Here is a 24,224-nt window from a genome sequence, read left to right as displayed (position 1 = left end):
GCAAGAGGAAGAATCCCCTCAGCATTAAGCCTGCTCAATCCATTCAAGGCCTTATACACCTCAATCAGATCGCCTCGAAGGTTTAATGGGTTTTTCAATTATTATAGGTCCGGACACGGAATTCCTTGGCAACGTTTTTGAACAAACCACTGAAACGTTGCAGTATCCAATTGCTCATATTTAGCAAGCTTCATTGTTTTACAACTTTAACATTATCATCTGTGGTTTCCATTTGACACGTGGTTTTTACTTTTGTCTGCATCATGCTTTATATCATTTACTGTTGTTCTTCCTATTCCATAAACCGATGCTATACTTGTAGTACTTTCACCTTTTCTTAGACAATTAATTATTTCAATTTACTGTGATAATCCCAACACTACTCTGTCATTTCAATGGGTTTACTAAATAAAAATTATTAAAATATGAAACAAGAGGTTAAAGTACTACCGTATACAGTGAGTTGTAAACAAAGACTGAGTGACACGTGGTGCTGATATCACAATGTATTACGGCGTAGTGGAGTTAAGTGACAGTTAACAGGGACTGACGGTAAATAGGGTGGCGGACAATCGAAGTTCTACTGTACTTACCCAGCAGACTGCCAACTCGTGTGCTATCAATGTTGTTAATTCTCATATGAATAAGATTCTCTTTACTCCCACCCCATTATAAATTCTGACTCCTGTTGATATCAATTTTAGCTACCTTTAGGTATGCCCAGATTCTAGTCCACCTATCTTTTTTTTACAAAAAATGTTATCCATTTCCATGATAAAAGTCTACCAATAAAATAATTATTCCTTCCAGTGGCCTGAACTGAAAGTGCATCACCAAGTAAAACAAATCCCCAGATACTTAAGTTCCAGATGAATCCCTTAGTTTTATTTCCATCATGAGGACATCAACTAATTTCTTCTGTGATTCAATTTTATCCGGTAATGCACCAGTTTTAGTTAGGGATTGGCGGTCTCCTTACAAATGTTACATAGAAAAGAATCATCAGTTGAATTGAGATTATCAACAAGAATGACTGGGAATACATGGCAAGGCTACACAACGAACTCATAACTCAAAAGAATTCCTGCAGCCATTTCCATCACATGAAAATCATCACACAACATATTATCTTATGGTAATCTCTAACTCTCATGTATTTTTATTTTCCTTCAATTAAAACTTTTAACTCACTTGCCATCCAATCCACTTTAACATTTCTTTTGTGATACTCATGTGCTGGAATGAACATATTAATGTTTCTAGGAAAAATCACTTAAACATTTCACAAAATGCAATTCTATGTCCTCCCATAGCATATAATTCTCTTTCCAATTAAAAGAGCCCAAGAAATACTTTAACCTACTATAGTCTCCTCCCTTGAAATTATCTGTTCCTACACATCCTATTTTTTTGAGCACTATGTCTCCCAATCTTTCTTGCATACACTCTATTCACTATAACGAAATGTTGATCCCTTATTTCAGGATAGTGTTATGTCTTGATAATCTCTATAATATCAACATGAGTTGACTTAATGAGATGTTCAAATTCGTTCATTCTGTTACAACACTTATGGTACCATTATTAAAGGAAGTTAACACAGTATTTTGTTTTTACTTTTCACTACCCTAGCAGATTTAGGAGAGCATCTTTGGTTTCAGGGAAGTTCTCTGTGGAATGGAGATGTTGGAATGTGTCCCAATTCACAAAGGGGGGGTTAAAGAGTGACATCAGTAATTGCAAACATGGCAGATTAACTTCTGTTCCAGGAAAAATAATGGAGTGATTGGTTACAGAAGTAATGCAGGACCATCTAGACAGAAATACAATTATACTGCAGCCATAGTATGGACTTGTTAAGACGATTGTTTGTTTGTTTGTTTTGGGATTTATTAGGCGCATCGGCAACTATGGCCATAGTGCGCCATTGTTAAGACGAAATCTTATCTAACCAATCTGATTGGATACTTTGATACAGTAACAATGGAACTAGAGGCAAGAAAATAATTTTGATATCATATACAGCCACTCCCTGATTATCGTAAGAGTTGCGTTCCAAAGAACGCTACGTAATTTGGATTTTACGTAAGACGGAATTTCCCCCGTGCTTGTGCAGCACCCACAACTATGCTTGCTGAATCGCTGAATTGACTGAATCAAAAAAGAAATGCTTGATGAACATGTAAATAAAGTTATTTATTGTATTTATTCAATTTTTTGTCTCATTCACAGGAAAAATTACAAAAACGTGCAATTTAAAAAAATTTTTAAATTATAAATTACAAAAAAGAGAGGAGACAGGCATAACGTCAGTAAGTTTTACCTCTCAAGCATCGTTGCCAGAATCAACATCTTCAGCTGGTAAGAACACTGCTGCAGAGTTTGAGGGCTGTGGAGATTTAGAAGGGGTTGGCCACTCAACCTTACGAAAGGACATATCAATGGAGGTTAGTGGCTTTTCTCTTTTCATTATAGATTTCTTTATAGCAAGCAAGCATATCACTCACCCCTCTTAACTTTTAAGAATCGTTCGCTGTCAGGATCCATCTTCTCAAACCTCGCCATTGCTGATGCAATTTCACGAAATGCCATTGCCATCTCTCTGGTGATGAAGCGGCTCGGCTCCTCATTTGGTTCACCTTGAGCTTCAACAGCATTTCCTTCTTTCACTATCGCTGCCTGCAAGTCAATAAGTTCTTTGTTAGATAATTCCTTCTCTTCTTTCTCTATTAACTCCTCCATGTTTTTGGCATCAACCTCCAACTGAAGTAGCTCTGCAACCTTTACAATCTTACTTGTAACCTCTTCATATTATTTGTCTTTTTCAAACCCTTCGAAGCCTTTTACGTGCCGTGGGCATATTTTCTTCCATGCACCATTTAAACAACTTTTAATAATTTCCGCCTAGGCCTTATTATAGGAATCACTTATAAGTTTATCAAGTGGAGATCTGCTGTACCAATGGAAACGGTGAAAGGAGTGAAGGTGGAGTTGGGTTTCTGGCCATAAAGATTTTAAAAACAACATTTTGGAATTCAAAAGTACATCACCAAAGGTGTCAAGACTAATACTCAAGATTTCTAAGAGGTACAAGCTAAAGGTTATAATGATTTATGCACCAGCATCGAGCCATGATGATGAAGAGGTTGAAGAAATGTACACCGAAATTGAGTCTTCTAGATGAGCAGAAAACCCACTACACTATTATTATGGGGGACTTCAATGCTAAGGTTGGAAAAAGACAAAACAACACAGAAAGGGGGACTATAGGAAATTTTGGAATTGGTGAAAGAAATGAAAGGGGTGAAAGACTTGTGGAATTTGCAGAATCCCAAGGACTGTCAGTAATGAACACTTTTTTCAAGAAAAGGGTGAACAGAAAGTGGACATGGAAGAGTCCAAATAGATTAACAACTAATGAAATCGACTTCATCCTCACTAACAAAAGATATATTGTGAATGATGTTACCGTCCTGAATAAGGAAAATGTTGGAAATGATCACAGAATAGTAAGATGTACACTTGATATAGATGTAGGAAAGGAAAAAACTGACTTGAGTAAATAGTACAAAGGTCTTTGAGATAACAGAAGAGGAGAAAAAGCAGTATGTACTGGAACTTAAGAACAAGTTTGAGCTTCTGCAGACTGCTCAGGACCAAGATACCGACGAGGAATATTACAATTTTCTGGAAGTGATAAAGCCCAAGAAACCTATACGGAAAAAGAAATCCAAAGAAGAAAAAATTAGTCAAGAAACACTTGTCGTGATGAATCGAAGAGCAAGAAAAACACTGACAGGGAGAAGATTGAGTATACTGAGTTATGCAAAGCCATTAGAAAGAGACTCAGAGAGGAATAAGGAGATTTAACACAAGAAAAGTAGAACAAGCATTAAGGGAAAACAAAGGATTTAAATCAGCAACCATGAGCAGTAATACAGAAAGACAAATGATACTGAAACTGAAGAACAGCAATGGTGTACTTATAAACAGCAGAGGAGGCATAATTCAAATAGCAGAAGACTACTATAGAGAATTATACAAGGAGTGAGGGAATGATGGCAGCAGTGGAGAAGATGGATTGCAAAGTAGCAATACATACAACATACCCGATATTCTTCCTGATGGGGTAGAACATGTATTAAAGAAAATGAAGAATCAGAAAGCCACGGGAGAAGATGAAGTTACTGTAGAGTTGTTAAAATTGGGAAGAAGAGACATAACACAAAAACTGGCAAGGCTCTTCACAAAGTGCATTAGAAAAGTTGTGACGCCTAAGCAGTGGAATAATGCAATCATAGTTTTGCTGCTTAAGAAAGGAGATAAATCAGAAATTGGAAATTATAGACCAATTAGCTTTTTATCCCACATCTACAAGTTGTTCACAAGGATCATTACTAACAGATTAGAAAGAATACTTGATGAGAATCAACCGAAAGAGCAAGCTGGCTTTAGGACAGGATTCTCAACTATGGATCACCTTCACGTAATATCACAGCTAATGGAGAAAGCAAATGAATATAAAACACCATTATGCCTGGCATTTGTGGATTATGAAAAGGCATTTGACTCCATACAGCATAAGGCAATGTTTCGGGCACTGGAAAGACAATGCATAGATACTCCATATATTATGATTTTGAAGAAAATATATGAGAGTGCTACCTCCTTTATTACACTGGACAAAGCCAGTAGCAAATTTAAAATCGAGAAAGGAGTTTGACAAGGAGACACAATATCTCCGAAGCTGTTTACTGCTACCCTTGAGGAAGCTTTCAGAAGATTAGACTGGTCGCAGAAAGGAGTCAATGTGAACGGAGAGTACCTACACCATTTACGATTTGCAGATGACATTGTGGTCATATGCCACGATCCCAAAGAATTAGAGGAAAATCTTAATCAGTTATGCACAGTTAGTAAGGATTTTGGACTAAAGATGAATATGGCTAAAACAAAAGTAATGACGAACAAGTATGCCACAGAAAGAGAAATAATGATTGAAGGAGCAGTAACTGAAAAGGTAGAGTCATATACTTATCTGGGACAAGTTATTAGCTGTAATAATGATAAATGACTGGAAGTCAAGAGAAGAATAAATTTTGGATGGATAGCATTCAGGAAATATAGTCACATACTGAAGAACAATATCCCAGTTTGTCTGAAACGTAAAATAATGAACCAATGTATACTCCCCACCATGACTTATGGAAGTGAAACTTGGGCACTCACCAAAAGAATGGAAGAGAAGCTGAGAACCACACAGCGAAGAATGGAACAAATTATATCGGGAATCAGACTGTTAGATAAGAGAAACACAAGGATTAGGCAGCAAACTCAAGTAAAGGACATCCTTATCAAAACTAAAAAACTAAAATGGTCTTGGGCAGGACACATAGCTCGAAGACATGATGACAGATGGACTAAGAAAATAACAGAATGGTACCCAAGAGGAGCTAGAAGGAAACCTGAAAGACAAAGGCGGAGATGAATAGATGAAATTCATGAGTTTGTGGGTAGTAAATGGATTGTGGGGCAAGAGGGGAACAGGTATCCTGTTTGTTATCAGACACTCAGCCTGAAACACTGATGGATCCAATATCTCTCTATTACAGAAGATTTAGGAGAAGTCCGATTGGCCTGCCTCCCTAAAATCCACTCATGCACACCTTCTCGATGGTAAGCCCTGTTACGTCACTTAGGTGGCAACGAACGTGTAGAGTGGTTCTCTTCAAGACGCCTGGTCAGTGTGAAGAGGAAAAGACCAAACCCTCCAGCAATGAGAGCTTTGGTTTTGGTTTTTTTTTTAGGAGCATTAGCAACTAAGGCCATATTGCTCCGGGATATGCGGTGGTCATTCCTTGACCTTTCCGCATCCTCCGTATTTGGTGGTGACGGGCTCGAACCCCGGGCTAATCAAGAAGCGCGTGCTGCGCACTGCTGCTCCTTCCCACCTGGCTACGGAGGCGCCCAGCAATGAGAGCACAACAATACAAATGGCCCTAAGTCCCCAGCAGCTTTCACTCTCCCTCTTACGGCAGCGAGAGGATCAGAGTGGAGGCAGAGGGTGCTAAGAATCTCTGGGTACGACCAGGCTGCCATGCACGGAAATTGAACTTGGCCTGTTATAACGTACGATCACTCATCGGTGAAGACAGGATATTAGAGCTGGAAAAGGAATTAGAAAATGTGAATTGGAATATCATCGGTTTGGCTGAAACAAGAAGAAGAAATGAATCACTTATAAGTTTATCAAGTGGAAATCTGCTGTACACCAATGGAAACAGTGAAAGGAGTGAAGGTGGAGTTGGGTTTCTGGTCCATAAAGATTTTAAAAACAACATTTTGGAATTCAAAAGTACATCACCAAGGGTGTCAAGACTAATACTCAAGATTTCTAAGAGGTACAAGCTAAAGATTATAATGATTTATGCCCCAACATCGAGCCATGATGATGAAGAGGTTGAAGAAATGTACACCGGAATTGAGAGTCTTCTAGATGAGCAGAAAACCCACTACACTATTATTATGGGGGACTTCAATGCTAAGGTTGGAAAAAGGCAAAACAGCGCAGAAAGAGGAACTATAGGAAATTTTGGAATTGGTGAAAGAAATAAAAGAGGTGAAAGACTTGTGGAATTTGCAGAATCTCAAGGAATGTCAGTAATGAACACTTTTTTCAAGAAAAGGGTGAACAGAAAGTGGACATGGAAGAGTCCAAATGGATTAACAACTAATGAAATCGACTTCATCCTCACTAACAGAAGATATATTGTGAATGATGTTACCGTCCTGAATAAGGTAAATGTTGGAAGTGATCACAGAATGGTATGATGTACACTTGATATAGATGTAGGAAAGGAAAGGAAAAAAACTGACTCGAGTAAATAATACAAAGGTCTTTGAAATAACAGAGGAGGAGAAAAAGCAGTATGTACTGGAACTTAAGAACAAGTTTGAGCTTCTGCAGACTGCTCAGGACCAAGATATCGACGAGGAATATTACAACTTTCTGAAAGTGATAAAGCCCAAGAAACCTATAGGGAAACAGAAATCCAAAGAAGAAAAAATTAGTCAAGAAACACTTGTCATGATGAACCAAAGACGACAAATGAAGAGCAAGAAAAACACTGACAGGGAGAAAATTGAGTATACTGAGTTATGCAAAGCCATTAGAAAGAGACTCAGAGAGGACATAAGAAGATTTAACACAAGAAAAGTAGAACAAGCATTAAGGGAAAACAAAGGATTTAAATCAGCAGCCATGAGCAGTAATACAGAAAGACAAATGATACTGAAACTGAAGAATAGCGATGGTGTACTTATAAACAGCAGAGAAGGCATAATTCAAATAGCAGAAGACTACTATAGAGAATTATACAAGGAGGGGGAATGATACCAGCAGTGGGGAAGATGGATTGCAAAGTAGCAACACATACGACATACCCGATATTCTTCCTGATGAGGTAGAACATGCATTGAAGAAAATGAAGAATCGGAAAGCCCCTGGGGAAGATGAAGTTAATGTAGAGTTGTTAAAATTGGGAGGAAGAGACATAACACAGAAACTGGCAAGGCTCTTCACAAAGTGCATTAGAAAAGGTGTGATGCCTATGCAGTGGAATAATGCAATCATAGTTTTGCTGCATAAGAAAGGAGATAAATCAGAAATTGGAAATTATAGACCAATTAGCTTGTTATCCCATATCTACAAGTTGTTCACAAGGGTCATTACTAACAGATTAGAAAGAATACTTGATGAGAATCAACCGAAAGAGCAAGCTGGCTTTAGGACAGGATTCTCAACTATGGATCACCTTCACGTAATATCACAGCTAATGGAGAAAGCAAATGAATATAAAACACCATTATGCCTGGATTATGAAAAGGCATTTGACTCCATACAGCATAAGGCAATGTTTCGGGCACTGGAAAGATAAGGCATAGGTACTCCATATATTATGATTTTGAAGAAAATATGAGAGTGCCACATCCTTTATTAGACTAGACAAAGACAGTAGCAAATTTAAAATCAAGAAAGGAGTTCGACAAGGAGACACAATATCTCCAAAGCTGTTTACTGCTGCCCTTGAAGAAGCTTTCAGAAGATTATACTGGTCGCAGAAAGGAGTCAATGTGAACGGAGAGTACCTAAACCATTTACGATTTGCAGATGACATTGTGGTCATAAGCCACGATCCCAAAGAATTAGAGGAAAATCTTAATCAGTTATGCACAGTTAGTAAGGATTTTGGATTAAAGATGAATATGGCTAAAACAAAAGTAATGATGAACAAGTATGCCATGGAAAGGGAAATAATGATTGAAGGAGCAGTAATTGAAAAGGTGGAGTCATATACTTATCTGGGACAAGTTATTAGCTGTAATAATGATAAATTGCTGGAAGTCAAGAGACGAATAAATTTTGGATGGATAGCATTCAGGAAATATAGTCACATACTGAAGAGCAATATCCCAGTTTGTCTGAAACGTAAAATAATGAATCAATGTATACTCCCCACCATGACTTATGGAAGTGAAACTTGGGCACTCACCAAAAGAATGGAAGAGAAGCTAAGATGTTATTTGTTATTTGGTTTTTTAGGAGCATTAGCAACTAAGGCCATATTGCTCCGGGAATATGCGGTGGTCATTCCCTGACCTTTCCGCATCCTCCGTATTTGGTGGTGACGGGCTCGAACCCTGGTCTAATCAAGAAGCGTGTGCTACGCACTGCTGCTCCTTCCCACCTGGCTAGCTACGGAGGCGCCAAGAAGCTAAGAACTACACAGCGAAGAATGGAACGAATTATATTGGGAATCAGACTGTTAGATAAGAAGAGAAACACATGGATTAGGCAGCAAACTCAAGTAAAGGACATTCTTATCAAAACTAAAGAACTAAAATGGTCTTGGGCAGGACACATAGCTCGAAGACATGATGACAGATGGACTAAGAAAATAACAGAATGGTACCCAAGAGGAGCTAGAAGAAAACCTGGAAGACAAAGGCGGAGATGGATAGATGAAATTCATGAGTTTTTGAGTAGTAAATGGATGGCCAGTGCTCAAAACAGAAGGAACTGGAAAGTTGCTGGAGAGGCCTTCATCCTGCAGTGGATTGAAAATGGCTGATAATGATGATGAAATGGATTGTCAGTGCTTAAAACAGAAGGACCTGGAAAGTTGCTGGAGAGGCCTTCATCCTGCAGTGGATTGAAAATGGCTGATGATGATGATGATGGTGAGGCCTTATTAATGTTTAAGATGGCGTGGTAAATATTGTAAGATTTCCGAAAGTCTCTTAACGTAAAATTTTTCTCACTATCTACTGCAGACAATGCCTGAGAAAATGTTGTGCATAAATAGTATGCTTTTAAATTCGAAATAACACCCTGATCCATAGGTTTGATGAGTTAAGTCGTGTTTGGCGATAGAAATATGACTCTCAGGTTCGAATTGAAATCATCTAGATGAGTAGGATGTCCAGGAGTATTATCTAATAGAAGCAAAATCTTGAAAGGAACGATGTGTCTTTACAACATTTTTCAACCTCGGGAATGAAGCAGCATTTAAACCAATCCTCAAAGAGAGATATTGTTATCCATTCTCTCTGGTTCGATCAGAAATGCACGGGTAGGGTGGCTTTACTGATGCCCTTAAATGCATGAGGATTTCCAGAATGGTACGCAACCAGTGGTATTAATCTGTAATCTCCTGCTGCATTAGCCCCAAGCAAGAAACTTGCTTGGGGCTAATTAAACCTGGCATTGTCTTTTCCTCTTTGGCAATGTATGTCAGATCCGGCATTTTTTTCCAATACAGAGCAGTCTCCTCAACGTAAAAAATTGCCTTCATCAATAATTTTTTCCAACACGTCACAAAATTTCTCTGCAGCTGCAGAATCGGCACTGGCGACTTCACCGCATACTTTAATGTTTTGGAAACCGGCGCGATGCTTGAATCTATTAAACCACCTGTTGCTTGTCACGAACTTGGTTTGGGGTTCACCGTACTTATCCTTAATAAATACTTGTTTCTTTTGCCTGAATGGCCACTGGACTGGGGCACTTGCTTCTGAATCTGATTTTCCATTCATATTATTAATAGCTTTTCCATCTACGATATAGCACCTGAACGCTGTTTTGTGACCACTGCTGATCTTAAATGCGTTGATTCTTTAACATGTTCTTTTATACGTGCACTGTCCTTTAAAATAGTATTCACTGTTGAAGCAGCGAGACTTAGTACCCTTGCAATAGATGATGAACTTTGTCCTGCTTCATACTTTTAATCATTTTCGTCTTCATTTCTAAATCAATTTTGTTTCGTTTCTTATCACTGCCAGCACTTGCACTTTCCGTTGATCCCTTCCCTTCATCATTGTAATACGTAATGAAGAGAAGTTTCTTAAAATTTCTTTTTTACATGACTGAAGATTTCAGTGAAGGGGAACTCATTTCACCCTAATACCGTAACACAAAAATCCACACAATTCCAGTTATTGGTATTATCGCAAATGCAATAAGATCGAGTTTACTAACCATTTATAATAGATTGTGCTAACAGAAAAGTCCAATAAACCGGAAAGTGCAAATCGTTTTTGTTTTGTGGTAGTGACCTCCAGAAATGTTTTAGAAAAATATCAAAATTAATTCTTATAACAGAACACATGATAACGATGAAAGTGTAGTGCAATTTCCATTATAAAAAATGACCTTTTAGAGAGATAAATAGCTTAGTAATATAGGAAATTTTTCAACTTCCAAGGACTTGGAAAGAATTACAAAAAAAAAAAAAAAAAAAAAAAAGAAACGTGTTATTGGGTTTACATTACAATATTTTTATGATACCTCCAGTTATCCCTACAGATGCAAAATACGTTTCCATATTTTTTTTTTCGGTTTGCACCAGCCGGCAAAATCCTACGTAAAGTGAATTTGCGTAAGTCCAGTATTACGTAAGTTGGGGAGTTACTGTACTTGGATTTCAGAAATGCTTTAGACACTATTGCACATAAAAAAAAAAAAAAAAAAAAACACTGCTGTATAAATTGGAGCATTAAGGTGTGACATTAAGGGCAAGGTGATATTATGGATAAAGAGATGGTTGAGTAGGAGAAGGAAGACAGTAGTTATCAATGAACACTGCTCTTTGTGAACTAATGTTATTAGTGGAGTCTCTCAGGGTTCAGTGCTGGGCCCATTGTTTTCTGTATTTATTAATGATAACAATGAAGGTATATCAGGCTTAATGTCCTAGCTTGCAGATAAAGAAAAGTTGGCAGGGTGGTTAATGACAGTAATCAAGGTATGCTACTGCAACAACACCTAGAAAAATTAAGCAGTGGGCTGAGAAATGCCAATTTAAGTTTGTAACATTGACAAATGCAAGGTACTACTCATGGGTAGCAGTAATCCCAGAGTAACTTACCAACTGTGTGGTACATTACATTCAGAGTAGTGGAAAAGAAAAAAGACCTGGGTGTTAAATGTGTAGTTAGATATGAAGTTCTCTGGGCAGTGCAGACAGGCTGCCAGGACAGCTTGTGGGGTTTGGTCAATAATATACAGGAATTTTGCCAGAAAGGATAAGGAGGTGATTATCCCATTGTACAAAGCAATGTTTAGGTTTAATTTTGAGTACTGTATAAATATCTGGAAGCCTCATTATTAGAAATAAAAAAATAGATTTGCTGTAATGGGTGCAAAGAAGGGCAACAACATTGGTGATTGGGGGGGGGAGAGAAACAAAAGGATACTCTTACCAAGAAAGGCCTGTATTCTGCAAACTGTAGCATCTGGAGACTAGGCACCTACATGGCCCCTTGTATGTTTAAGGCTTAGAATGGACTGAACAAGCTCAGTGCTGATGGCATTCTTCCTCTTGCTTAGACTACACATATGACGGGACATAAATTGAAATTAAAGGATGGTTGTAGAATAGATATGCAGAGGTATGCTTTCAGCCAGTGGGTGGTCAATTATTGTAAAAAACTGCCATCTGTTGTGGAAGTTGATAGTTTGAATAAATTCAGGATGAACTAGACAAGCATTGGAGGGGATGGACAGGTAATGCGGAAGGGTGGGTTTTTTTTTTTGGTGATGCCGTATAAGCTTGCTTTCTTACATCACTTGCAACTACTAATATTAATATCCATTACGATTAAGTTTTACATTGCCTCTTCCTTTGGATATTAAAAATCAGCATTGTACACAAGTACTCTCAAGGAGCGTGCAAGTATTACCTTAGTTCAGAGGTTCCCAAACTTTCTCGATTCACGGCACCCCTAGTCCAAAAGAAATACTTAACAGTCCCGTTTATTAAGTAATTAGATTCAAACAACTTAATAAGTAATGTTGAAACTGTGAACTACCTCGAGCTAGTAGTTTAGCAGTGTCCGACAGATGTAGAGTACCGCTGTTTCCCTCGAAAATTTAAAATATCCCGCAGCACACTTGGGTGCCACTGCCTTAGTCTATGCTACTAACTTGTGCCTTTCCATGTCTTCCCCCACCTCCCAATTAGTAGTTTTCTTGAACCATTAATTTCTCTATTAGGCCACTGTAGATCCTCATACCTTCTTTTCTCAAATGAATTCCATCTTTACTAAACAAATTCCTTCTATCATTTTACATCCATAAACCTTGCTGAGTCTCCTTCCTACCAAATAAAGAAGAAACACTTATGTTGTAAAATATAAAACATATTTTAAATATGTTTTATATTTTGAGAAGAGAAAGAGAGAGAAAATGATAAGAGAGGCTTACAATGGGTTTGGAGGTTAGCCAATTGCATCCTTGAGTAATTTGCATATGCACAGTTCAAAAATTATATTCATTTTTTCACATCACAAAATTTTTTGTAAAACATCGTACTCCATTACATTTTTGGATAAAATCCACAAAAGAGATATTGGATTTTTATCACTACAAGGTTGTGATAACTTGCCACTGAATTTTTTTAGTATTGAGAGCCTTCAAGGAGGGTCAAGAATACAATGCTCAACATGACATTAGTATGCAAGCAGTTAGGAAGTGCCATTCTCTGTACTGTTTTAGTCTGAGCAGAACATCAAAACTAACAAACACAGAAGTAGAACTGTGTTTACCTCTGTGTTTGTTAGTTTTGTAATGTGATTAGTGACAAGAGAATGCAAATATTGCTATATGTGACAAAGTATATAGCTTACTTACATGTGAAATTTACAATGTTTTCTGCTTCTGTTATAAAAAAGAGAAGGAAAAACATTACTAGTGATAAAAAAATCTATTTCTATGCCACAGGGCAACCAAACTAAACCATGGGCTCTACACAAATTCTGCCACACTTATGTTGAACAGTTGATAAAATGAAATAAAGAAAAAACTCTTTGCCTTTTGCTATTTCCATGGTCTAGCATGAACTGAGAAACATATTCACTTAGCTAAAGTGCAAGGCTAAAATACTAAAAATGAAAAGACAAATGTGTCACATTGAATCCAATGCATGGATGTAATCTGCCTGTATCTTCCCCATCATAACTCTCCTTACAATTTCATCACCACATTCTGAGTGCAATGTACATGGCATTAGTTAATGTCCCTAGCATGAAAATATAACCACAACTTCACATAAAATGAGATATAAGTGATTTGGTATGACATTTAAATCTCAAATATTTTTCATAAAAATCTTCAGATCAAAGCTGCAAGCAAAAACCCTACTCTATCTCCAGCATTTTCTTGGTATCACGAGGAGGAGTTCTATGCTGTTTTTAAGACAGATTCACTTCTCTAATGCAACAATATTTCCAGAATAATGACTGCATTAGGAGCTCAACTATGTAAACAAAGTGAATATAAACTTCAGGTCCTCCAAAACTAGCATGAAAGTCATTCTCCTACATAATGTAAACATTTACTTTTCTATTCCAAATGCATATTTTATTCACTTAAAACCTCAAAAAAATTTTAATAAAGTTAATTATGAAGGATATACAGTGGATTCCAATTATTTGGGCCACCGATTAATCAGGTAGCCATTTATTTGGGAAAAATCTTAAAAAAAAGAACTGAATCGAGAAAATAGCCAGGGTTTACTTCGCTTAATTGGGACAAACATACGTTTAATTGGGGCAGGAGACGGCAGCACTGGAGATTACCCTACGATTGTCTCCGACTGTACCACGTAGTTTGGTCAGATTTCTGGAGGTCACAACCATAAAACAATAAAAACAATTAGCAGTCACCTGTTTATTGGGCTTTTCTGTTAGTGCAATCTATCATAAACAGATAGTAAACTCGATCTTATTGAATTTGCAATAATACCGACAGCTGGAATTCTGTGGGTTATTATGGCGAAATGTGTTTACACTTCCACGGAATCTTCAATCATATAAAAAAATTAATTTTCAGAATCTTCTCTTCATTCCTATTTTAAAAGCTTCATAACTTGTTACTCCATTCTCACTTGTGCGTATCATGTTACTTACAATTTGTGTGTGCCATGTTCTTTGTTATTGACTGCTTATCTTTTTACTGTTTTAAATTTTAACCCCCACCCACAAATGTCAACTAGTTAGTATGTACATATTACAGTACGTATTAATTATTCCGATTATCACGTATATTCTTCTGATTTTCGTGTATCATTTAATTTTTTAATTGTAAGATAATAAAGGGTAAATTTGTGCTTAATATAGCTTTACTTTTATAGCCTGTGGATAATATTCCTCCTATTTTAGCTAATTAGAATCGCTGTTTAATAGAATTAAAATTCAATTCACAAATGTGATCACAATGAGCGGCGCTTACTACACATCGTATAGTGAACGGTACTTTACTATGGTCAGTCCATTGTAACGTGATTTGCTTGTACAGTGAACCAATTGTAAAGGGGGGGGGGGGTTCCATTGTATTTTTAACTATTTACGTGAAACTTCGGATAATTGGGGCAGCTGCTTAATCGGGTCAAAATGCACTAGTCCCGATGTGTCCCAAATAACCGGAATCGACTGTATTTGCTGTCTTTTAATCAATTTCTGGAAAATTTCACAAACTCACCTTATTCAGACCCTTTATTCTCTCTGCTGACAAAACAAGAATGAAAAATTTATCAATTTGAAGATTCAAAAAATTATCACACAGTGTATCAAACCATTTGAAACGTTAATGATAGTGCCATTGGACTCTGGAAAGATTCCCTTGGATTGGAGAAGTGCTAATGTCTCCCCAATCCACAAGGTGGTACTAGAGAGGAGGTAGATAACTATAGGCTGTTCATTTTGACTTATGTAATAGAGAAGATAATGGTGTCTATAGTTAAGAATGCCATACAGGACCTTTTCATTAAGGGGTGGTCATGCCTAAATTACTACATTGTGGACATCAAAAGTTGGATGCAAGTAACAATTTTTATATTATATATCTAGACTTTAGTAAAGCTTTTGATACTGTCCCCATGGAAGGTTGATATAAAAACTGGAACAAGTTGGAGCTACTGCTAAGATCTTATGCTGGATTGGAAGGATGACTAAAAGATAAGAAAGAGAGAGAGATAGAGAGAGGATTGTCATAAATGATCAGTCTTCAGAGTAGTAGTAGTGGCACATGATGCAAGAAAGCAAGTGTAGGAGCTTATGCAGCATCAGCCAAAAAAAAAAAAAAAAAAAAATCACACCATTCCCTCCAAATGCCTGTCCAGTTCCTCCTTAAATTTATTTAACCTATCAACTTCCACAACGACAGATGGAAGTTTGTTCCAGCAATTAACCACCCGCTGGCTAAAGGCAAATTTCCGCACATCTAATCTACATCTGTCCTTTCTTAATTTGAACTTATGTCCCCGTAGGTTGGTAATCTGAACAAATGGAAGGATCCCATCAGAATTCAGCATGCTCAACCCATTCAAGGCCTTATAGACCTCGATCAGATCACCGCACAGGTGCCTAGTCTCCAGCCACTGCAATTTGCAGAACTTAAGCCTCTCTTGGTAAGAGAATCCCTTCATTCCCCTCACCAATCGTGTTGCTCTTCTCTGTACACGCTCAAGCAAATCTACATCCTTCCTAAAATGAGGCCTCCAGACCTGTACGCAGTACTCAAGGCGTGGCCTGACCATTGCCTTATACAGAGGGACAATCACCTCCTTTTCCCTGCTAGCAAAATTCCTATATATCATTGACAAAACCCCATGACCCGCCCTAGCAGCCTGTCTGCACTGCTCAGAAAACTTCATATCTGACTGCACAATTATTCCCAGGTCTTTTTCATTTTCTACCACCTTAAGTGTAGTACCACACAGTTGGTACGTTTCTCTGGGGTTACTTCTACCCATATGCAGTACTTTGCATTTGTCAAGGTTGAACTTCAGTTGCCACTTCTTAGCCCATCTGCCCAAATTATCTAGATCCTGTTGCAGTAGCACACTGCCATTACTGTCATTAACAACCCTGCCAACCTTTGTGTCATCTGCAAACTTCGACATTAAGCCTGATATACCTTCATCAATATCATTGATAAATACACAAAACAACAGTGGACCCAACACCGAACCCTGTGGGACTCCACTAATAACATTAGTCCACGAAGAGAAGCACCCATTGATTACCACCCTCTGTCTTCTCCCACTTTATCCATTGTAGCAACTTACCCTTAATACCATTCTGCTCCAATTTGTACAGTAGTCTTCCATGCGCAACAGTGTCAAAAGCTTTCCTGAAATCCAAGTATATGATATCAAAATTATTTTTTGCATCCAGTTCCTTTGTGACCACATCATAATAACCAATCAAATTTGTCAGACAAGACTTTCCCTTAACAAACCCATGCTGCGTTTGAATTATTGCTGCAGTCTTGTCTAGATGATCCTGCAATGCATCTTTAACCAGCGACTCCATTATTTTAACCGGAACAGAAGTTAAACTAACTGGTCTGTAATTACTCGTGTCACCCTTCGATCCACCTTTGTGAATTGGGGACACATTTGCACATCTCCAGTCCGTGGGAACCTCCCCTGAGTCCAAGGATGCTCTCATAATTATGGCTAAGGGTTTGCTTAGTTGCTCTGCCGCCTCCTTTAAAATAACTGGATAGATCCCATCCACCCCAGGTGCCTTTCTTGTGTTTAACTTCAACAATTTCTCCTCCACTTCGCTCTCAGTTATTACAAAATCATTAAGCACACTGCTACAATTTGATAACCTTCTTCCATTTTCAAATTGTAATAATTCCTCACGTGTGAATGTAGATGCAAAATACTCATTCAGTTTGTTTGCTATCTAAGCAGGATCATCAACAGTCGAACCATCGATGTCAAGTGGACCAATCAGATTCATCCCCTTCCTTTTAGAGTGGACCAGCATAACAAGTAACTCAGGGATTAGTGTTGTTCCCCCCCCTCCTACTACTTCTAATTTTCAGAAATGATACTGATGAGGGTATCCAAGGTAAGATGTAAAAGTTTATTGATGATCTGAAGATGGTTGACAATCCAAGCCAGGCCATGTTGCTTTGGCACAATTACATATATGGTCTGAAAAATGGCAATTAAAGTTTAATGTTTCTAAATTAAGGGTTATGCAACTGGGAAACAGAAATCCTGGACCCAAGAATAAGCTAGGAAAGAGGAGCTAAAAGTGGTTCAAGAAGGAAAAAACTTAGGCATTGATTCAATCTGATATGAAATTTTCCACGCAGTGTAAATAGGCAGTGGAAGGCACATAGTGTCCTCTCTATAATTTATAAGGTCTTTACTAATAGGGAGAAGGATGTCATTATTACAAAGTCATGGTTAGACCTCATTTGGAATATTATATTCAGGTCTGTAGACCACATCTAAAAAAAAAGACTTAGAACTTCTGGAGAGGGTTCAGAGAAGGGTGACTAGAAGATTGGTGATGAGTGCAAAATGATGCCTATATGAAGAACAGCCTGCAAAGTTTGATGACATTAAGGGGAAAATAGAATTGAGGTGTATAAGGCACTGAAGGGATTGAGTTAAACGAATGAGAAGGGATGTTCTTGTTCATGTAAGAGATACAAACCAGAGGATACAAATACAAAAAAAAAAAAAAAAACAATATCAGGGAATAACAGACGACTGGATCTCATGAATATTGCAGTAAGTTGCCTCCCAAAGTGGTGGAAGCAGTGAGTCCATTAGAGTTAAGTTTTATGTTGCCTCTTCCTGTGCATATTATAAATCAGAATTGTACACACATACCCTCAAAAAAAGTACTCTTTAAAGTTGAATTGAGTTCTTCTTATTTTAATTATTATTATATTTATTTATTTTTGGATGATGCAGAAAAAGTTCACTTACTTGCATCATTTGTCCTTATAATACTAATACCTATTTGTGAAAGGATTAACTTCTAAAAAAAATATAGGCAGTTCATAAGTTAAGGTAGTTCATAAGTTAGGTCTTCCAAAGAAGTTCATAAGAATATGGTGGGAATAATTAGTAATAATGTTGCTTCACATTAAAATAAAAAAACAAACAAAAGGTTGCAAAAATAATCAAGTAGCTGCCGACGTGCAATTATTCCAACTCCAGAAAACACTGATTTAAGGCATGATATTGTTGCTTTCAGACCAAATAATCAATGGTTGGCTATCATCACAATATTGGCATATCATATGAAAGATATAAGGATATTCTGTCTAATATTCAGGGCATTAAAAATCTTTCATTGATGGGCTTTGAAAGTTGGCCTTGAAAGGTGAGCTTTGAAATATTTGAAAGTTGGCCACTGGCACAAGGGTCAAGTGCTTATAAATAACACACATGCTTGATGATAATCAAGTTGATTTTTATTATGGATGAAATATAGGCTCACTGACTAATATTTTGTTTCAAGGTCATAGTGGCTTACAACTGTGACCCTGAAACAAAACAAGTCAAAGCATTGTTGGACTAAGGCTGTCTCTGCATTCAGATGACGTAATTCTTCACTTCATCCATAAACAAGGATGTATAGTTATTTATCTATATATATATACAGTGTGTTTAAGTTTATGGGAAAGTTTTCTACCAAGAGACAGATTAAAATGCCTGGAAGAAAGGTCCAATGTTCTTAATGGAATACTTACCAAACTGAAGGCCATGGTGATACCGTACTACTAGTTCTCTAGTTAAAGCCAATTTCTGTTGATACGACCAATCATCACAACGGCCAACATAATACCTTAACTGAGAATAACACAAGTGTCGCTGCATGTCTTTAACCTAGCAATGAAAGAGAATTACTTATCCATAAAATATCATTTTAATGTCTTCTTCTAATTAGTACTATAAACTTAAAAAAGAAACACATTTTTCTTCATCAAACTGCTTCACCTGGTAAGGGTTTCTTTCATTAGTGGTAATCTTAAAAAAAATATGTATTTTTCAAAGATAACACTTTATTACAAAGAGCAACAAGTTATTTTCATGCTTTTTTTTTAGTTAATAAAAATATTAGCACCCCGGTGATAAAAAAAGTTAATGTGCCATAAGCAAATTTCCGTACATGTTCAAATTTGGATCATCAAGAAATCAAGATCAACAAGTCATATGATTTAAAATCAAGATCAACGAGACATCAAGATGACTCCCTTTGAAACCAAAGGTCAAATCATAACGTCTAGTTATAAACTACTGGGAAATTGATAAATTTCCGAAAAATTAATTTATTTGTTTCAGAACATCTTACATCACTATGTTATAAACAATATGCCGAAACAGGCCTATCCAATCCATATCGCACAAGCAAAATGTTGTTTGCAAGAATATTTCTCAAAAGTTGCCTACCAGCTATTTAAAAGTTTAGTGTGACATAGCTTTGTGGCCAACACAAGGCTGCACACATCTGAACTGACTGTGGTCCAAGCCAATGTGATTACTACATAAGATAGCATTTTTGTGTTATATATCCAGTGAACTACTTTTATTCTATACTGCTATTCTATTCTAAAGAGAAAACTTATTTATTTATTAGTATTAAAATTTTTGACAAAAGGGGTTACTTATACTTATTTATTTTTTTATTATTTTTTGATAAAGAGTTTTTCCACCTTGTCAAAAACTAAATAATGGAACTGTGATAAAATAATATGCCTCCCAACATGATAATTTTTATTATTTGTCTTTTAATTACTACTGTATAATTAAAAAAGGATTAAACACATTTTTTGCTATCAAGTTGCCTTGGTGAGGATTTTTTTTTTTTTTTTTTTAGAAGTTGTAGTCTTTACAAAAAAAAAAAAAAAAAAAAAAGTTGTTTATGAGTAAACAATCATAAACAACTATTTTCTAAAATTTTTTTTTGACAATAATTCCACTTTGATGTTTAGCGATAAAGGCAAAATAGAAAATATATGTATATATATTTAAAAGCATTTATGTACATACTTTTTACATTTTTGTAAACTTTAAAAATCTTCAAACACCTTACTTTAGTTGGTGTGCATACTATTTTGAAAGTTTATAAAAATTTAAAAAGTATGTACATAAATGCTTTTAAATATATGTACATATATTTTCTATTTTGACAATTGCTGAACATCAGAGTAGAATTAATTTTAAAAAAACATATTGCAAAAAATATTTTAAAAAATACAAAAACTTATTTTTTATAGCATACAGTGACATCCTCCATATTTATATAGGTATATTTGATTCAGTTTCATGAACTTCTTAATCCAAATTCCAGAGAATTTCTTCAATTATTTCAGCTTTTTTAAGTCCATATTGTCTCAAATATTGTTGAAAGCGTGTGTCCTCCTACATCAATTTTCAAAACTATTATCAATATAAAAATGGCTATTACTATTGTAAATGCAGGTAAAATTGCAGATTGCACCGAGTCACTGTAGAGCTTCAAGAGAATCTATACACATATATAAATAATGTTAGAACTGTGTTAAAAGAACTTTCAAAAATATATATATATTCATACTCATTTGGTTGCTCGTGATTTTGGCTGGTGATGGCACATGTTTTGACTGTTTTGAAAGAGAGAGAGCAGGAATTATAGAAGCCAATTCAGAAGAACAGTGCACTGGAAGTATCTTTAGAAAAAGAATGCAGTAGAAACAGTACGTCTATGAGACAGCAAGTGCAGAGATTCTGTTAGAGATGAATCATTAATTAACCTAACTGCCCTCCTCTGAATGGAATCTAGAAGCCTTAGAAAGCTTTTTGGGGAACCGCCCCAAATGTGGGAAGAATATTCCATGGTAGGGCAGATTTGTGATTTCTACAGAGTAAACAGCTGTGTGAAAGAAAAGTAATGCTGAGAGCGAAAGAGAAAACTAAGTTTTTAAGATGCAGAGGAAGCAATATTTGTAATGTGCTAGTGCCAAGAGTAATTAGAAGTCAGGTAATCTCCAAAAGAGATATATCAACTTGCCTAGGAATCAGAGTGTCACCAAAGATAAGGATAGGAGCAGAAGAATCCTTTTTGCGAGATATAAGACAAGACTGAGTTTTAGAAGGATTGAAATCAACTAAGTTGTCTTTGCCTCACTGGAGAATTACCTGGAGATCGGCGTTTAAGGAATTGTTAGCGGATATTCGAGAAGTTTAAACTTATTGAGCAGGGCAAGGTTTCTCAAAATGGAAAGTGGAATGCTATGTGCTATCATCAGCAAAACTACAGATAGGATTTCCAGTCAATAGAAGAAGTTCATTAATATACAAGGAAATAAGTGGAGGAAAGAACTGAACCTTGGGAGACACCAGCATTAGTGGAGAAGTTAGAAGACAGAGAAAGATCTACCATCACCCTCAGTGAGCAATCAGAGGGAAAACTGGATAACCAATTACAAAAAACAGTTGGCAAACCGTAAGATAGAAGCTTGTTTGGAAGACCTTTATGCCAAACACGATCAAAAGCCTTTAAGATGTCAAGAGCAACTGCTTGTGTTTCATCGAACTTTTCCATTGAATTTGTCCATTCCGTCAGTGTCGATCCACTGACGGAATCCATACTAGCGATCATTGATCATACAGAAGGTTTCTAGGTAGTTTAAGAGTTGGCGGTTAATTCATTTCTGCATTACTTTAGAAAGAGTAGAAGTAATTACAATGGGATGACAATTGGATGGGAGGTGTTTGTCACCCTTTTTAGGAACTGGTTGGATATGAGCAAATTTCCAAGCAGAAGGGAAAACATCTTTGGAATAAGAAAGTGAAAAAAGGTGGCAAAGAACAGGAGTAAGTTCAGGAGCACAGATTTTGAGAACAAGTGGAGAAATACCATCAGGACCTGGAGCTTTCTTAGCAACAAGATTTGTCAAAAATCCTTCTGACTTCCTTTTGACGGAAGACCACAGGAGGCATTGAACAGAATGTGTTAGAAATCGTGGGAGGTATTTTACCAAGATCATTAATATATCAGTTGGAAGAAAAATGGGATGGTAGCAAGTCAGCTTTATCCTTGGCTGAAGTGACAACAGAACCATCTGGTTTTCACAGAGGTGGGACCAGAGATGGGCAAAAGTTGCGGCCAATAGCTTTGGTAAGAGACCAGAATGCTCGGCTACCATTAGGGCAAGAAGCAAGTTTTCTACTCTTAGCCTGTTTAAAATTTAGTTTGGGCTGGTTAATAACTGCTTTACAATTGCTGCGAGCTTTAGCGTAGGCAGAATATGAAAGTGAAGAATTGGAAACAAGCCAATTACGATATGGAACATTCTTCTCCTGAACGGCCTTAGCACATTTATTCAAAAACCAAGGTTTAGATAAATGACGAGACTTTAAAGTGGAGTGTGGAATAAAGTATTCCATTCCTACAAGAATAATTTCACTGACACGATCTGAGCAAACTTGTTGTAAAGAGAGGAAGTCGAAGAGCTCCAAGTGATTAGTGGAGTTGGGAGAACGGTAGAGACAACAGATGAATTTGACACAATGAGGTAGAGAGATTTTAAGCCAGAGAAGATCGAAAAGAGGAGATTCCAAATTACCAAGTCTCTGACAGGGAATATCGGAACGAACATATGCACAAGTACCACCTTTGAGAAAAGGGATCATACAGTGAATAATTAGAGCCATCAAGATGAGCAGTAGTTGAATCAACCAATAACTGAGATTCTGTCAGAAAAAGTACATGGGGTTTGGCAGACTGCAAGTGGAAATGGACATTGTTGAGATTAGAATTGAGACCACGTATATTTGTGAAATAAACTAGGAAGTGTTTGGGAGGTTTAGATCTTTTCACAGATTAAGCTTACTCTATTAGTTTGCCAATTCATGGTGAATTCAATAGTAAGAAAAAGTGGCAGGGGACTGGCTGTATGAAGTAATGAAATTTTTGGATATGGCGTACACGTGGTAAGAATATACCCAGACATAACATGGCCTCGACAAGTCCCCCGCATACACACTACTTGGACTCCCTCCAATCACTATCTGGCAGAGTAAAGGTAGAAGATTATACACTAGCTGATCTGGAAGCCTTCTAAAGAGTTACCAATAGATTCGGTCTGGTGTACTAACTAGTAGCCGGCCTGTGAACACCGTTTTAGAGCTGTACCCACGAAAGAAGGAAGATTGGATCTCGCCATGATGTCCATCATAACCTCAAAAGTCATCAGTCATACTGCATAAGGGAAGAGATGGGGAAGAGTTGATCGGAACTTAGCTCTAGAGACTAAATGTGGGTTCCACCACTTCAAGCTTCCAAAAAGCAAAGTAGTGGTATTGCACTGGTTGATGAGAGTCATCTACCACCTAGTATTGTCTGGTAACACAGAGGGGCAGGATGTCCATCACAGCCTCAAAAGTCATCAGTCATACTGCATGATGGAAGAGGTGAGGAAGGGTTGATCGGAACTTAGCTCTGTAGACTAAACGTGAGTTCCACCACTTCATGCTTCCAATAAGCAAAGTATTGGTATTGCACTGGTTGATGAGAGTCATCTACCACCTAGTATTGCCTGGTAACACAGAGGGGTGGCATTCCTCCATGTGGTGTGGGCGCCACACGGAGGAATGCCAGACCTTGTTCCATGCTTACGTTGGTTCCCACCTAGGTGGTTGTCCACAGTGTGCTTGTGCATGGGGGTTATACCCAGGATTAGTAACACAGTTCCACCATCCAAAGTAACAGTCCGAAGGTGCAAGCAGAGGATTTGAATGTCACAGACCACCCGGATTTCGCCAAAATTGGGTCCACTTGACTTGAGTGTCACACGAATATCAGTTCCATCAGGTATGCTAACAGAATGTTCTGTTGAATAGTACATTTGTAAAAATCATTGG

General features: G+C 37.2%; 1 protein-coding gene across 2 annotated transcripts in view; it reads right to left on the bottom strand.

The window, feature by feature from the left end:
• psidin (phagocyte signaling impaired) overlaps positions 1–24,224 on the bottom strand; it is a 513,704-nt gene that overhangs the window by 268,077 nt on the left and 221,403 nt on the right. For both annotated transcript variants that reach the window (XM_090371034.1, XM_090371035.1), the window contains one exon: positions 19,070–19,205. In XM_090371034.1, coding sequence (XP_090227160.1) covers positions 19,070–19,205 — 136 coding nt within the window. The remainder of the gene's footprint in view (positions 1–19,069; positions 19,206–24,224) is intronic.

Source organism: Mastigoproctus giganteus, chromosome 3 (genome assembly GCF_048544385.1).
Source record: "Mastigoproctus giganteus isolate SK-2022 chromosome 3, ASM4854438v1, whole genome shotgun sequence".
In the NCBI taxonomy this organism is placed as follows: domain Eukaryota; kingdom Metazoa; phylum Arthropoda; class Arachnida; order Uropygi; family Thelyphonidae; genus Mastigoproctus; species Mastigoproctus giganteus.
This window is presented reverse-complemented; position numbering and strand designations above follow the sequence as displayed.